Below are 18296 nucleotides of genomic sequence, written 5' to 3' on the forward strand. Positions count from 1 at the left end.
CAATGGCTGCTAACACCAGTTATATCACACAACTAATCACATTTCTGACAAAGTTTTTTCATTCTATATGCTGGAGTAACTGATGATGTTGATGGTTACCTGTTTTCTCTCATTTCTTATCTTCCTTAACCTATCTTAATGAAACTGCTACTTCTGATCAGTTTAAAAAAAATGGGGATAAGTTAATAAAAGTTTTGGTATAATACACTCACTTGGCAGCATAATGTTTCATTAATCACTTTCATTAATTCATTTCACAAATGACATTTATCACAGTTTGCCATTCCCACATCACACTACTGACGGAGATGACTGTGCAAAAAAGGTGTCCAGTCACATGTTATGTGCCATTGTGTTTGAGTACAGTTGCAAAAAACTTCCCTGGAAGCAGAAAGCAATGCAGGCAAAAAAAAAAAAAAAAAAAAAAAAAAAACACAAAAAAATTAAAAATTAGTGGAGCAAGCTGATAAATGGAAAAAGAGAGGCAGCAGATGTTTTCTTACCTTAATGATGAAATAGATATTCTAGTTACAGGCATCAGTGGTTAAAAGCATATTAAATGGTAGGTAAGTAATATTTTGAAAACTGTGAAACATTTCAATCCTCTTCTGGCTTGAAGAACAAAATAAACCTTCTAAGTTAACTGGAAAGTCTGCATGAATAATGGTAATGTGAAAACTTAATTCCACACAGTAAAATTCTACTGAAAAAGAAAGAAAACATAGTAAATCAAATTCAAAACTGTTCACATGTAAAAAGTTGAGAAACAATATAAAATATTAAACTCAACGAAAGGATATGTGATAAATTCTTCCTGATATCCCAAGAAAAGCATGATTTCAAAATATATGGAGCATAATGATGTATAACTTGGAGGAGGGAATCTTCCCTAAGCAGTTCACAGTAGTCAGTACATGCAAGCACTCTGCTAAGTTATTTCAATGATAACCTGGGTACAATTTCACAGATACTAAATCATCCACTATGCTTCATGACTCATTTGTTTAATGTAAGTTTATGCATTGGCATCAGCTTTTCATGTGAACAAATCCTTGAGTGACATATATAAGTAATTTCCAAAAAAAAATCTAACATGCACTTAATAGGATAAAGGCAACAATGCTTCTCTTCACAGCCAACATGAGTCCCAATCCTAAGCACATATTTACAAATATACATGAGATGAATATTCTTGCTGAATTCCCAGCTTCTTCAATACTTCCTGTAAATTAAGCAACATGCTATCCAGCTCAGACAATTAATCAACAATGCTGTGACACAGATTCCACATAAATAAACTAACACACGATGTAAGAAACAGCTTCTCAAACCAAGATATTCCATGAATGAAGGTACTGATCACGACGCTTGTTCCACAATTCTGCTGAATATTCTGACTCTGTGTCAACCTTATACCTCAACACCCAGGCCTGTGGTAACTTTCTACTTCCTCCTCTGCTAACTATCTTTTTCCTTTACCATTTCATTCCACTTTTTTTTTATTCTAAGCATTGTTAAAGATATAAGTGCAGTTTATGTACAAGAAACCTACACATTAAATGGTGACTGCAATACAAGTGACAGAATAAAATTGGGGGGGAGTGTGGGTGAAAGTTGAAGTTTGTTTTGGAAAAGCCATGAATTATGACACTGAACAATGCAAATGATGTTTTGAGAAGAGTAATGATGGTACTACACACATGATGTACTGAGAAATTAAACAAACTGCATAGTAGATGTGAGTCACATAAGATGATATGAACAACAAAAAAGACAGGTGTTCCAAAATCTTTAAGCCAAAATTTTAGAAAATCCTTGAATGGTTTGAGCAAACTTAATGCTGATGGGATTCTTCTTTCTGCTCAGATTCCACACCTGAGAGGGCATAAATTGAAATTGAGGAAAGACAGTGGTTGAAACTGATATTGAGGAAAGAGGTGGTTGATTTCTGGAACAAATTTACATCTGTCATTGTGGAAGTTTCCAGATTAAATAAATTCAAGGCTGAACTAGACAAACTTTTGGAGTGAATGGATGAGTGAAATGGGAAGGGTTTTTTTTTTTTTTTTTGGCTGATGCTATATAAGCTTGCTTTCTTGCATCATATGCCTTTACTAATGCTAAGCTAATGTTCTGAGAGTAATGATGGTACTATGCACATGACGTTCTAACAAATTAAACAAACTGCATGGTAGATGTGAGCCATATCAGATGATATAAACAATAAAAAAGACAAGTGTTCCAAAATCTCTAAGCCAAAATTTTAGAAAATCATGAATATACCCAAGGGCATTTAGCTACTATATTTAACAAAGGTAAACAAGCATGACAGTAAAAAAAAAAAAAAAAGAGATTTTTAGAATCACCTTGTATTAATTATAAATATCTTCTTGAGTAGTAAGCAGATTTATAAGGAAATTCCACATTAACAAAGTTATGATGCTTTAATTTTGCTATATGAGAGATTTACAGTATATACTTAATATTAGGAGATATTAGTACATTATAAAAATACTGCAATATAATATTAAAAAAATAAAATAGTACATTAGAAAAGTAACAGCCCTACAAAATTTAAAATACAGAACATATATTTACCATTTCCAGTACAACTGATTCATGTTTAAGACTCAATATATTCTTTGCTGATAACTCTGAGGCCAAGTAGTTTATAGTAGAGTGCAAGGAGAAATGCCTGGGATAAGAAAGAGCATACTGGAGTTGCTCTATCAACAGCTCCTATAACAAAATCATAACTTTTCTTTTATGAATAAGGGCAAAATGTAAATCATTTTACAGTTACATACTTATTAGCTGTTGTTAAGACATAGGTTTATCATTATAATAAAACAAAATATCAACAATGTTTTCCAAATACATTATTTTTAAATCCCCAACACATAATGTAGTGATACTGAAAAAAAAAAAAAAAAATTACAATCCTGTAAAGGAGCCATAAAAACAAACAAACTTGAAAAATCACACAGTTCATAACATTAAAACATGATTTACCCTTTCAAACTCTTTCTTATAAATGAACTATATATAGTGAAATTTAGAGAAAGATTCTTTGAAAATTAGATGAGCCACAAGTGCTTTTAAATCTGAATCAAGTGCTTTTAAACCTGGATCCAAAAAATCTCCCACTAGCCTTCTTTGAAGTGTGAAACAGAAAGTCATATTATGATCCAGCATTATGAAAGAATACTGGATGATGTTAAAATAAATTTTAAAATTTCATAACTGCATTTGCAGAAAGAATTGTTCAGAAGTAACATGTTTATGTCAACATCATAGATGCATATCTTAACATAAACTATGATGTGCTAAGAATTTATTTCTGAAAATGAGATTTTTTTTTAGCTAAATATATTAAGTACTATAAAACCAAACAATTCCTAAATACACTTTCATAATGTGTTTTTTGTACCCCAACCTGTAAAAGCTTATAATATGGGCACATAAATATTTCATACTGAAATTATCTCTTTTCATCAAATACACATGGATGAAAGATGCCAAAATAATGATGTTTACAAATATTTGTATTAAAAAAAAAATAATAATAATAATAATAAATAATAAAAAAATTACAACCTAAAAGTAGCAATTTTTGACAGTTGTTATTGAATACTTCACATAAGATAATAGCTGTGGGAGTGAAATTCTACTTGTCCTATATTGCTGGAAAAACACCACTCAGCTATTAATTTCTCCACTGTTGAACCAGAGCCTACATTTCACTCACACAAAAGTTGCTGTAAGCCTCCAAAGTGGGACATTTCTTGATGGACAAAATGATGGCATCATCATCTGCAAAGTGGTCCTCACAAAGGATCCTTCATAGAACAAAACAAGTGAAAGTCTGATGGTGCAAAATTGGAAATATAAGGAGTATGTGACAAAACATTCCACCAAAATTCCACAATAGTCTCTCTTGTCAGGATGCTGGTATGGGATTTAGCAGTTGTGCTGAAGTAAAAAAATTTTCCTTTCTTCTTTGGTCACTCTTGCTGTTCATGTCTTCAGCTTTTTCAGTGTCTCCATATAGTAAATAGAATTGATCATGTGTCTGCGTTCAGGACATCAAGAAGAATAACTCCTCTCTTGTCTCAAAAAAAAAAAAAAGAAAATTTTTTTCCAGAAGATGGCTGAGCTGAGCCTTTCTTCATCAATGAATCCTTGTGTTGTCACTTCACAGACTACCCCCTTTGACTCCAGTTCATAGTGATGTACCCAGGTTCCATCTCCAGTGATGATGTTGTCAAGAAAATTATCACCTGTGGTCTCTCGTGCCACCCAAGAAGATCTGCATTCTCTGCTCCTTGTGATCTGGCATTAGCATTCGTAGAATGCCTGGCACACAATTTCTAGTATCCCAGATTGTTCAGAATTGTTTTCAATTCATTAAAGCCTATTCCCATTATTGCACATATTTACCAGGTTTAATGCACCAGTTTATCCACTTTCTCCCCATTCTCCACAGTTGCTGCAGTGCAAGGATGACCTGACCTTGGCATGTTCTTCAAACCACTATCACTTCAACTCTCATGATTATATAAATGTTCTTCAAATGTTGGTGAATCTCAATGGATGCAATATTCACTGCATTTGGGGACTCAATAACATACTGATGCTCTAAAGTCATCCTCCATTTTTGCAGATTACTGAAGCCCTGCATTCAGTGTTGAAACTTGCAGGATATTGGCAGAAGCATTTAAGTTTTCACCTGATACCATTACATTCTGTATGCAACATCATATGAGCAGTCAAAAAAAAATTGAGGCATTAGTTTTGGAGCGGCCCTCATAATAGTCTTCAAGTTAAATCAATTAGAAGGAAAAAATCAACGTAACAGAAAAAATATATATAAGTTACATTAAAGTACATGCCGGATAACAAGACACCCGAAATGCTTTGTCACTTATTTACTTGATAATCTTATTTATAAACATAATTTTAAATTACCACACCAAAAAACACCATACCATCCTTGAAAGGTAATGAAAATCTATCAGCATATGATTCGCAACTCCGTTTTCGGGTAATAAATAGTAATAAATGAAATATACTATTATCATGAGCCCACTGACAAGATGGAATAAATCAATTCATAATCACTAATCAAATATCAAAATAAAGGTAATTTCATTAACATTGCATTAGCTTAGTGATGAAGAAATGAAAGAAAAGGTTCTGTATATCAACATCAATTACAGGTTAAAGGCAATGGCACAGCCACTCCCTGACCTACGTAAGGGTTGTGTTCCGCAGATATCTACGTAAGTCGGAATTTACTTAAATGCTTATTCAGCACTCACAAATTTGATTGAAGCAAAAAAGAAATGTTCGATGAACATGTAAATAGAATTATTTATTCAATTTTTTTATCTCCTGCACAGGAAAAATTACAAAAGTGTACAAAATTGCAAAAATTCAAAATTATAAAATTACAAAAAGAGAGGAGACAGGCATAACATCAGCAAGTTTTACCTTTTGAGCATCATTGCCAGAATTAACTCTCCAGCTGATAAGCATGCCGCTGCAGAAGTTGAGAGCTGTGGAGATTTAGAAGTGGTTTTTTCCAACACATCACAAAATTTCTCTGCAACTGCAGAATCGGCACTGGAGACTTCACCGCTTACTTTATGTTTTGGAAACCAGCGCAACGCTTGAACCTATTAAACCACCAGTTCCTTGACATGAACCTGGCTTGGGGTTCACTGTACTTGTCCTTAATATCTTCATAAATACTTCTTGCTTTTGCTTGAATGGCCATTGGACTCAGGAGCACTCGCTTCTGAATCTGATTTTCCATCCATATTATTAATAGCTTTTCCATCTTCGATATAGCACCTGAATGCTGTTTTGTGATCACTGTTGATCTTAAATGCATTGATCCTTTTACATGTTCTTTTATACGTGCAGTGTCCCTTAAAATAGTATTCACTGTTGAAGCAGCGAGACCTAATTCAGTGCAATAGATGAAAAAATTGGCCTTCTTTGTACTTAATTAATCATATTCATTTCTAAATCAATTTTGCTTAGTTTACCAGCACTTGCACTTTCTGTTGATACCTTTCCCTTCACCACTGTAATAAGTAAATAGGAATGAAGAGAAGATTCTGAAAATTTATTTATGTTTTTTATATGATTGAAGATTTCAGTGAAGGGGGAACTCATTTCATCATAATACCGTAACGTAAAAACCCACAGAATTTCAGTTATTAGTATTATCTCAAATGCAATAAGATTGAGTTTACTACCCGTTTATAATAAATTGTGCTAACAGAAAAGCCCAATAAACTGGAAAGTGCAAATTGTTTTTACTGTTTTATGGTAGTGACCTCCAGAAACGTGTTTTAGAAAAATATCACAAAGGCATTCAAAATTGATTCTTAATAACGGAACATATGATAACGATGAGAGTGTAGTGCAATTTCCATTATAAAAATGACCTTTTAGAGAGATAAACAGCTTAGTTATATAGCGAAAATTTCAACTTCCGAGGTCTTAAAACCAATTACCAAAAAAAAAAAAAAAAAAAACCACAATGTTTGTTATTGGGTTCACACTATAATATTTTCATGATACCTCCATTTATTCCTATGGGATGCGAAATACATTCCCACGATTTTTTTATGTTTACACCGGCCGGCAAAAAACTTACATAAAGTCGAATTTCCGAAAGTCAAGTATTACATAAGCTGGGGAGTGGCTGTATTTACAGAATGCTGAAAAAGAGCTACATAAAGACACTTCAAAATACAATAAAACCTTGATTTAATGGACTGTATGGGAAAGGCTTGTCAGAATGCCCATTAGACTCGAAATAAAAAAAAATACATACAATCAATGAAGTTGAGAGAACGTTAGGAAAAAGTGTTTTACTATGGAAATAAAAACGCATTACACATTATAATATTATATTTTATAGCACTTATTGTGTGGAATAGAGGTGCTTGAAATTTTGCAGTGTAGTGTCGTACAGTGGCAGTGGAAACTCTTACTAAAGTTTATTTGGGTTTGAAGAGCTTTCAGTATTCTCACTGCAGGTTCAAACGAATTCCTACTGATGTCTGACACATTCAGAGGCTGATAACTAGTGATGGTAAGGAAAATATTGGCTCTCTGGTACTCTACTTTTTTCATGAAAACATCTTAACTGATGGCAAATACTATCAGATGGAAGCAGTTATGTCACTAGCTCCTACAGGGACAAAACAGTTGGTCCACTGGATGTGGTCTGTTATTTCTGAAGTCCATTAAAGCAAGGATTCACTGTAATTTGATTATGGAAATTAGAAATGATCCTAAAGCAGGATCACATTATTTATAAGAATTAGCACACATCGCATAAAATAAAAACTAATTATTTAATGAACTTTCTTGAAGATACACATGACATTAAAACTCAATACTAATACATGTGGTACTTCTGAATTGTATTTATTTCATAAGTATTTATTCAGTTTTTATGTCACTTGTATCCTCTTAAGCCTATTAAAACTTCATCATCATCATCAGCCATTTTCAATCCATTGCAGGACAAAGGCATTTCTAGCAACTTCCCAGTTCCTTCTATTTTATGCAATGGCCATCCATTTACTACTCACAAACTCTTGAATTTCATCTGTCCATCTTCATTGTTGTCTTCCACATTTTATTTTAGCTCCTCTTGAGTACCATTCTGTTATTTTCTTAGTACATCTGTCATCATGTCTTTGAGCTTAGGACTCCTGCCCAAGTCCACTTCAGTTCTTTAGTTTTGATAAGAATGTCTTTTACTTGAGTTTGCTGCCTAATTCATGTGTTTCTCTTCTTATCCAACAGTCTGATTCCTAATATAATTCGTTCCATTCTCCGCTGTGTAGTTTCAGCTTCTCTTCCATTCTTTTTGTGAGTGCCCAAGTTTCACTTCCATAAGTCATGGGGGGGAGTATATATTGGTTCATTACTTTATGTTTCAGACAAATTGGGATATCGATCTTCAGTATGTGACTATATTTCCTGAATGCTATCCATCCAAAATTTATTCTTTTCTTCCAGCCATTTATCATTATTTCAGCTAATGACTTGTCCCAGATAAATATATGAGTCCACTTTTCAATTACTGCTCCTTCAATGATTATATTCCTTTTTGTGGCATACTTGTTCATCATTACTTTTGTTTTTTCCATATTCATCTTTAATCCGAAATCCTTACTAATTATGCATAACTGATTAAGATTTTCCTCTAATTCTTTGGGATCATGGCTTACGATTGCAATGTCATCTGCAAATAGTAAATGGTTTAGGTACTCTCTCCATTCATATTGACTCCTTTCTGTGACCAGTCCAATCTTCTGAAAGCTTCCTCAAGGGCAGCAGTAAACAACTTCAGAGACATTATGTCTCCTTGTCGAACTTCTTTCTCAATTTTAAATTTGCTACTGTCTTTGTCTAGCCTAATAAAGGAGGTAGCATTCTCATATATTTTCTTCAAAATCATAATGTATGTGGTGTATATGCTTTGTCTTTCCAGTGCCTGAAACATTGCCTTATGCTGTATGGAGTCAAATGCCTTTTCATAATTCACAAATACCAGGCATAATGGTGTTTTATATTCATTTGCTTTCTCCATTACTGTGATATTATGTGAAGGTGATCCATAGTTGAGAATCCTGTCCTAAAGACAGCTTGCTCTTTTGGTTGATTCTCATCAAGTATTATTTCTAATCTATTAGTGATGACCCTTGTAGATGTGGGACAACAAGCTAATTGATCTATAATTTCCAATTTCTGATGTTTCTCCTTTCTTGTGCAGCAAAATTATAATTGCATTATTCCACCCCTTAGGGGTCACGCTTTTCCTAATGTATTTTGCAAATAGTCTTGCTAGTCTCTACTTCACATCTCTTCCTCCCAATTTTAACAACTCTACAGTAACTTCACCTTCACCGGGGTTTTTTTTGATTCTTCATTTTCTTTAATGCATTTTTTGTCATTAGGAAGGATATTGGGTATGTTGCATGTGTTGCAAATTTGTGATCCATCTTCCCCACTGCTGGCATCATTCCCTTGCTCCTTATATAATACTTTATAGTAGTGTTCTGCTATTTGAATTATGCCTTCTCTGCTATTTATAAGTACGACATCACTATTCTTCAGATTCAGTATCATTTGTCTTTCTGTATTATTGCTCATGACTGCTGATTTAAGTCCTTTTATTTCCCTTATTGCTTGTTCTATTATTAAAACTTAATAAATACTACTTCTTGTAGTACTTCTAAATTTATGTTATATTTATTCAGTTTTTAACGTTATTTGTATCTTGTAGATCGCAGTGCATTAAATAGTGTGGCATTAAGGGAAAGTTGCTGTCATGGAAAAAAGGGATGGTTGAGTGGGAGAAGACAGAGAGTGCTAATCAATGGACATTGCTCTTTGTGTACTGATGTTATTGGCAGAGGCACCCAGGGTTTGGTGTTGGGCCCATTGTTGTTTTGTATATTTATCAATGATATTGACAAAGACATATCACACTTAATGTCCAAGTTTGTAGATGATACAAAGATTGGCAGGGTGGTTAATGACAGGAATGATGGCATGCTACTGCAACAGGATCTAGAAAAGTTAGGCAGATGGGATGAGAACTGGCAATTGAAGTTTAACATTGACAAATGCAAAGTACTACATAAAAGTAGCAGTAACTTCAGCGTAACGCTCATTTCATTTTCCACTACACTCAGGGTGGTGGAAAATGAAAAAGACTGGGGGGGGCAATTGTGCGGTCATATATGAAGATTTCTAAGCAGTGCAGACAGGCTGCCAGGACAGCTCATGGGATTCTGTCAATGATATACAGGAACTTTGCTAGCAGGGATAACGAGGCGATTATCCTATTGTATAAGGCAATGGTCAGGACACACCTTGAGTACTACACACAGGTCTGGAAGTCTCATTTTCGGAAGGATGTGGAGCTGCTGAAACAAGTACAGAGAAGGGCAATGAGATTGGTGAGGGGAACAAAGGGGTGCTCTTAAGAAGAAAGGCTTAAGTTCTGCAAATTGCAGCATCTGGAAACTAGGCACCTGCAAGGTGTCTTGCTCAGACTGCACACGAGGGAATTGAGGGTGGACGATTGCAGAACAGATGTGTGGAGGTTTGCCTTTAGTCGGCAGGTGGTTGATTGCTGGAACAAACTTCCATGTTGTTAGGGAAATATAGCTTAAATAAATTCAAGGAAGAATTAGAAAAACTAATGGAGGGAATGAATAAGTGAAATAGGAGGTGTTGTGTTGTTTTTCTTTTTATTTTTTGGCTGATGCTTTATAAGCTTGCTTCTTTCATCATTTGCCACTGCTAAAGCTAATGGCTAGTATTTATTTAATGCTGAGAAAGAGCTTATTTTTATGGACATAGATTGATTATGGAGGAAATAAAATAAAAAAGAATGGGTGTGTATCCTGAAGTAAAAGAAATAGGAATTCAGTCAATAATTTACAGATAAAATAAACTATCAGCCATTTCAATTGTTTTGCAGTGATGAACGAAGAAGCCAAACAAAATTTTAGGGTGATGTTTGTTTGTTATTTGGTTTTTAGGAGCATCAGCAACTAAGGCCATATTGCTCCAAGATATTGCGGTGGTCATTCCCTGACCTTTCCGCATCCTCCGTATTTGGTGGTGTCGGGCTCGAACCCCGGTCTAATCAAGAAGCGTGTGCTACGCACTGCTGCTCCTTCCCACCTGGCTATGGAGGCGCCGTTAGGGTGATGTATTATCTTGAATGTTAGTGTTACAGGCTCAGTGAGGAGCTAGAACTAAGATGAGTAAAGATTAAAAGCAAAAGTTTAATTTATTATATTTCATTAAATAAGCCTGACAATTTTTAAAGAGATGGATTTTAAAAGGATTGCAAATGGAGACAAAACACAATTAAATATTTTAATTGGCACAAAATAGGACAGCATAGAAATAGTTTAAATAGCAAATAGGAGAACTTTCTTAAAATATCAAACAGAAATATGTTGGGCGCGCACACACACAGGGCAGTAGGATATCATGTCAAGTAAACAACAGCCAGAAGGTCAGTAATATGTCTGATGTAGGAAAGAGAATTTAAATTTTGAAAATTAGTATGGCTATTAAGTTCCTTTAAGACTACTACTGTAATTTGTAATACAGACATATTAAAGATACCTGTGGTAGTCTTAAAGGAACTGTCTACAACTATGGCCTACCTTGTGCAGATACCACTGCTTGGTGCCTAGTATAATAAATAAATAAAGAAATTATGGCCTATCCACAGATTCAATTCATGATGCAAAAACAAGATGGCATTCTGTGCTAAATGCTAACTTTTTAAATCACTCTCTATGTAGGCTTTTTGATATTTCAAAGCTTAAAAACTTTTCAGGTGTTAACAACATAAAGAGCAATATAAAAAAGGTAACAACTTCATGCTTTTTAATACAATCAAGAAATTGATGACACTTGTAAGTGACACTGGCTACAGCAGTTGCAGTAAATTTCCATCTTATTTGTCTCTTATTTATGCATTACTAACATGAATTGCAAATGTTTATAAAAAATTTTTGATCAAAACATTTATTAATAGGAAGCTTAAAATGATTATATCAGTTTACCTGTACATATCTTTTGGCTTCAGGATGAATATACAAGTAGTCTTTTCTCTTTGTTCTGGCCATGTTCTTTGCATAACGCATAAAGTCCTGTTGTTCTAATACCACTTTTCCATGCAAGATCTATTTAAGAAAAAAATGCAATTATGTTAAATAAACAGGAATAAGTAATTATGTGAATTTCACATAACATTTGTTATATAGCTTTGGGTATCATGGTTGCAAAATGTATGTTCTATAAGGTTAATAAATATGTTTTATGGAAGGGTGGAGGACTCTTAAATTTCTTAACAGAAAAAACTTGATTACCTCTGCCCAAGACTGAGACATGCAGTAATGAGTAAAAAATTGTGAAAAAAGTTTTCTCAAACAAGGGGTAGTAGTAGTATAGCATTATCGCAGAGGTCTTAATGAAACAGTCGCATGTTTAAACTAAGGAAACCAATTCAAACACTAAAAGAATTGTGTTTCTAAGAAAAATCCCAACAATGAGTGCAAAATGTACTTAAATAACACTATTCCAAAAATTCACAGATCACTGTCAATGTAATTCTGAAGCAAGTATCTTTTCTTTATAATTTAAAATTGAAACAAAATCTTATTAAATTTTCTACTTAAAATATTTTTATAAATCTGTAGTTTGGTTCTAAAAGGTCCAGTGTCAATTTTCATATATACTCTGTTTATAGTATGAATTAAGTATTACTTTGCTGTATCTTTCTTATGTTAAAACAGTCAGCACTAGCCCTTGTAGTAACAGAAGAGAGACAGATACGAGTCGTTTATAGTATACAAGGGGTGTTCAATAAAGAATGATTATAATTTTTCACAAACAACCATACTGCTTGCGATTTCTAGCTGAGCTGTGGAATTCAAGACCAAACCAAGCTGCATCATATAGCAACTGCACAGTTGATTCCTGTGCATGGTGTGATGGCAGTCGGCAGTGATATGGAAATGAAGTTCATGCCTGTTCAGTTTCTCCTACGTAACAATGGACATGTCATGCAAGGAACAGTATACTGCTCTCAAATTCTGTTACCATCTCAATAAAACATCAGCTGATGCATATGAAATGGTAAAAGAGGCTTACGGTGAATTTATGCTTCTATACAGCTCAGCTCAGCTCGCAGCTTTGTACATTTAGTAATGTACAAAGGTAACAACCAGAGAAACATTAATGTAAAAATTACACTAATGGTATATAAACTCAAAATTATACATAATATAATACAATCAAGATTTAAGGAATACATATAAATGTATTGTGTATAAACTCCAAAAAATAGTTGTTAGAGTTAACACCCTTTGCACTGGTACAAATTTTGATATGATCAAATAACGAATCCTATTCAAAATATATGACTTGGATGAGATTAAACAAAATTTTATTATATAGACTTCCACTTATGCATCATTGTGGCACAGAGTGAGTGCTAGTCATACATGGTACATTCAAAAACTTCCTGGAATTTTACTATAAAAATTTATTGGGTGAACAATTGGGCTTATTAACCTAATCAACTTCAGAGCACTTTCCTTCTGTGCACACACATACACTTGCTCTAGCAGTCTTCCCAAGCTTTGAAATATTCTTTAAAATCATATTTCTTTTAGCAAACAGAAGGATGCTTCAGTGATTACTTTGATGTCACCACTGTAGCAATGACCCCGAAGCCCCATTTTCAGTTTAGGGAACAGCCAGGAGTCAGACGGTGCAAGGTTGGGGGGGGGGAGTAAGGAAGCTACTGCATGACTGATTTTTTTGCAGCCAAGAACTGCTGAACTGCCCTCGCCATGTGACTGGGTGCATTGCCACAGTGCAGGATCCAGCCATACTTCCATTTTTGAGTCATCTTTATCTCACATTCTCACTTAAATGTGTCAAACCTCAACAGAGTAAGCAGCAGTAATACTTCTTCCCCTATCAGAAATTCATGGTACACTATGCCCTTATTTTCAAAAAAAAAAAAAAAAAAAAGGACCAGCACGACTTTGATATTGGATTTTGTTGCACAAACTTCTTGGGCCATGGGGGCATTGCTGTGTGCCAATCAGATGATTTCACCTTGGTCTCGAGGTCACAGGCAAACACCAGACTCTCACCCCCAGTGATAACTTTTCTTAGGAAGGAAGCTTAGTCCTACATAGATTTTTCGAACAAAGCACCTGTGGTGGCTTTCCTGCAGTCCATTTGATTGTCCAACAGTAAGTTGGGAACAAACTTTGTACATACATGTGACACATCCCTAAATCTTGCATCAGGATTGCATATACTGAGCCTACAGACAGTCCAACTTCATGAGCAATCTCAACAACAGTCATTTGCTTATTATTTCACATGCATTCTTTTTGAAATATTTTGTTGTTTTGTGACATTGAAGGGCATCCACCACAAGGTTCATCTTCCAGTGTTTCCTGTTCATTTTTAAACTGATTAAACCACTCATAAACTGCTGTTTTCTTAAAGCATCATCTTCATAAACTTTCTGTAATGTTTGCAGCACCTTTGTAGCCCAAGTTTAAAGAAGAACTTGATGTTAGCATGGTGTTCAAATTGTGACATTCTGCAATCAATCAGCTGTGACAAATGAGTAAAGTGGTGAGACAGTACCCACCTGGTATGCGTGCACACTAAGATCAACATCAACGCTGCACAAAACCTTACGGCCATAGTGCAAACCATTTAAATACCAGTATGATTCTAGGAACCTTTGAATGTACTAAGTATAATAATAATTAATCCTTTTTCAAATAAATAATTTTTTATATATTTCAAGCCAATATTTTAGAGACAGGCACAAAAGTAGGAAATCAACATTACGATTTTCATAGCTAGGAACAATCTGAAAACAACATGGCCATATTGACTGCAACAATATTCCATGAAATTATGCTTCAGAGCCATATATAAGGTCTTATTTTTGAAGTTAAATCCTGGAGTTAACCAAAATGGTTTACTGGTCAGCACAGAGTTCTCCAGAATTTGAAACGTCATGCCCAGCAGTGTCTAGATATTGGCAGCATACACTTTCAGTATCTTTTATAAATTATGTTTATTTCATACAGTCAGAGATATATTCAACATGTTTTCTTCAAACAGGCAGTACCATAAATTACCTTTACAACTTTAAAATGGATAAAAATGAAAACAGAATGGAATATAAACACAATTTAATATGTTTATATTAAATTTAATATGTTTGAAAAGTCTCAAAGTTTCTTTAATTCTTCATGAGCTTCAATTTTCTGATGTAGTGCATTAAAACAATATAAAATCTCATTCTAGGTCCAATCCAACATTGCATCACTGAAAGTAGTGCGGCACTAATAATAATTATTATTATTATTTTTTTTTTAAATAATCATATTGCCCATGGTATATCATGCTAGGGCTGCTGTTCAAGCAGATTTCTGAGTTACAGCGAAATGTTAAAGCACTTGTTTGTTTGTTGTTTGTTTTTTTTTTTTGGTTTTTAGGAGCATTAGAAGCACTTGTACTCAGAAGACCTATCACGTGTTGATGTGTTACACCAACATGTTGGTGTAACACATCAACATGTTATAGGTCTTCCTCATATATATGCCTATCTTCATAAATTTGTGATGCTATTCATAAACTATATGTCATGATAAAAGCTCACATCCATACATCCTTTGGAAATTTGGTTGAACCTGTGTAATACATTTCACTTCAATTAATCAGGACACACATTGGGCTTCATTTCTCCACTGTCATTCTATTCTGTCCATTCTATATAACGAGATCCAAATGCCAATTCTATCATAAATGGATAGCAAAAATTATATTAAAAAGACTTTTTAAAGTTTTTTTTTGCTTATATGAATAAACTCTCTCTTCCTCTCATTCCATTTTATTATTTTTTAAAGTTTAAAGATAACTCTGAACACTATTTATAAGCATTTGGGGATATTAACAATTTCATGGTTTTTCTACTTTGATAGACCCTGCATTTAAACATACAGAAAAACAGAAATAGTTAAAATAAAGATATAAATCAATTTTTTAATGGTTTTTATAGCTGCTTATGTAATTATTTAGTATGTAATAAAAACTTACTCCCAATTGTTTAATTTCCTGTTTTTCCCTCTCATTAGGATATATGACTTGTACAGAATATTTACGTAGCAGGTACATATACTGGTTATGTTCTGCAGGAGTAAGAGTAGAAAATTTAGGAAATTTTTCAGCAGGTTTTCCTTCAGCATGCGTCACAACTTTAACACCCTGTTCAGATCTAAACAGTAATAAATGATTAGGACCATCAAAAGAAAAAACAGATTAATATTTTAATAATACAGCATTATGATATAAATGAAAGGATATAAATACAGTGGATTCTGGTTATTTGGGCCACCGGTTAATCGCGGCAGCCATTTAATTGGGGCAAATCTTAAAAAACAGAACCCAATCAAGAAAATAGCCAGGATTTACTTTGCTTAATTGGGACAACATGCCGTTTAATCGGAGCAGGAGACTGCAGCAATGGAGATTACCCTACGATTGTCTCCAACCATATTACGTGGTTCGCTCGGATTTCTGGAGGTCACAACCATAAAACAATAAAAACAATTAGCAGTCACCTGTTTATTGGGCTTTTCTGTTAGTGCAATCTATCATAAATGGATAGTAAACTTGATCTTACTATCCGTTTATGATATGGTGAAATATGTTTACACTTCCATGGAATCTCCAATCATATAAAAAAATTAATTTTCAGAATCTTCTCTTCATTCCTATTTTTAAAGCTTCGTAACTTGTTACTCCGTTCTCACTTGCACATATCATGTTACTTGCAATTTTTGTGTGCCGTGTTCTTTGTTATTGATTGCTTCTCTTTTTGCTGTTTTAAATTTCAACCCCCGCCCACAAATGTCAGTGAACAGAAATGTCAACTAGTTAGTATGTACATATTACAGTACGTATTAATTATTCCGATTATCACGTATATTCTTCCGATTTTCAGGTATCATTTAATTTTTTAATAAGTTAATAAAGTGTAAATTTGTGCTTAATATATCTTTACTTTTATAGCCTCTGGGTAATTCCTCCTATTTTCGCTAATTAGAATCACTGTTTTATAGAATTAAAATTCAATTCACAAACGTGATCATAATGACCAGCGCTTACTACTTTGATAGACCCTGCATTTAAACATACAGAAATAGTTAAAATAAAGATAAAAATCAATTTTTAATGGTTTTTATAGCTGCTTATAGCGGGGATCCATTGTATCACCATAATAAAGTACCATTCACATTGTATAGTGAATGGTACTTTACTATGGTGAGCCCATCGTAACGTGATTTGATTGTACAGTGAACCAATTGTAAAGCGGGGATCCGTTGTATTTTTAACTATTTATGTGAAACTTCAGATAACTGGGGCAGCCGCTTAATCGGGCCAAAATGAACTAGTCCCGATGTGTCCCAAATAACTGAAATCGACTGTATAATATACCTAGTTGTGCCATAAATACAAGTGAAACACAAGTATTGTGTCATAAATTATATGGCACAATACTTGTGTATTGTGCTGGCAAATAAAAAGTGGGGAAATGTAGGATTAATGTATTTCTGAACAGCTCTTATTCTCTTAGTCGGCACCATGGTAACAGTCAAAATTACATTTTCTGAAAAGAACTTCACAGGGTTAAAGCAAAAACTCATTATTATCGCCCCATACGAGTGAGCTCACATTTTACTAAAGCTCATTTCTGGAGGTCACTGCCATAAAACAACAAAAACAATTTGCACTTTCCAGGTTACTGGGCTTTTCAGTTAGTGCATCTAATTATAAATGGGTAGTAAACTTGATCCCATTGCATTTGCGATAATACCGATAGCTGGAATTCTGTGGGTTTTTACATTATTATGGTGAAATGTGTGTCCCCTTCACTGAAATCTTCAGTCATATAAAAAAATAAATATAAATAATGTAACGTAAGTCAGGGACTTACGTAGCTTTGGACTTACCAAAAAAAAATCGAATAATCGAAAAATGTTCAGCAACTACGTAAAAAGTATGGCAATAGATAAAAAAAAACTTACCATGCACTACTCGTGTGTCCAATACGATACTTCCCTTTATTTTTTACAATGTCGCGTATTGTTTGGTCACCAACATTATAATGGTACTTTAGAGATTTAACGGATGCAACTTTTGAATAATTTCATGTTTTTGTTTAATTGAAAGCACAACTCTTGCATTTGCCCATCATTTTCGTGATTTCTAAACAAAAAAAAAAAAAAAAAAAAAAGAAATCCAACATCCCTGACATAAATAACGAAACAAAATTTGTCCTTTTGCGGTGCGACAGAACACAACAATCGACACCATGCACTAAAACAAACTAAACATCTGTCTTTCTTTTTTGAGCGGCAGATGTGAAGACAGCGGGGGTTGCAACATAATAGGCACACTAATCTTCCAATGACGACTTATAACGCCGCTTCTTGTCGCTTATTTACGACTTGCAAAACATCTGTTTATACCTATTCTAGTTATTACTTGAATTTTATGATTTCTGGTTGATTTTTTATCTTTTTTTTTATTTGGAGTCTTTAAGTGTCCCGATTAATCCGATCCCGATAAATCGAGAGTCTGCTGTAATTCTTAATTGTGTACTAATATATTGTGCGCATCAT

General features: G+C 33.9%; 1 protein-coding gene across 1 annotated transcript in view; it reads right to left on the reverse strand.

Annotated features, from left to right (window-relative positions):
* LOC150079474 (little elongation complex subunit 2-like) overlaps positions 1 to 18296 on the reverse strand; it is a 162053-nt gene that overhangs the window by 132325 nt on the left and 11432 nt on the right. Inside the window, exons 3-5 of the mRNA XM_090382392.1 lie at positions 15709 to 15886; positions 11631 to 11750; positions 2599 to 2739 (exon numbers count right to left, since the gene is read on the reverse strand). Of these exons, the coding sequence (XP_090238518.1) occupies positions 2599 to 2739; positions 11631 to 11750; positions 15709 to 15886 (439 nt within the window). The remainder of the gene's footprint in view (positions 1 to 2598; positions 2740 to 11630; positions 11751 to 15708; positions 15887 to 18296) is intronic.

Source organism: Mastigoproctus giganteus, chromosome 10, assembly GCF_048544385.1.
Source record: "Mastigoproctus giganteus isolate SK-2022 chromosome 10, ASM4854438v1, whole genome shotgun sequence".
Classification (NCBI taxonomy): Eukaryota; Metazoa; Arthropoda; class Arachnida; order Uropygi; family Thelyphonidae; genus Mastigoproctus; species Mastigoproctus giganteus.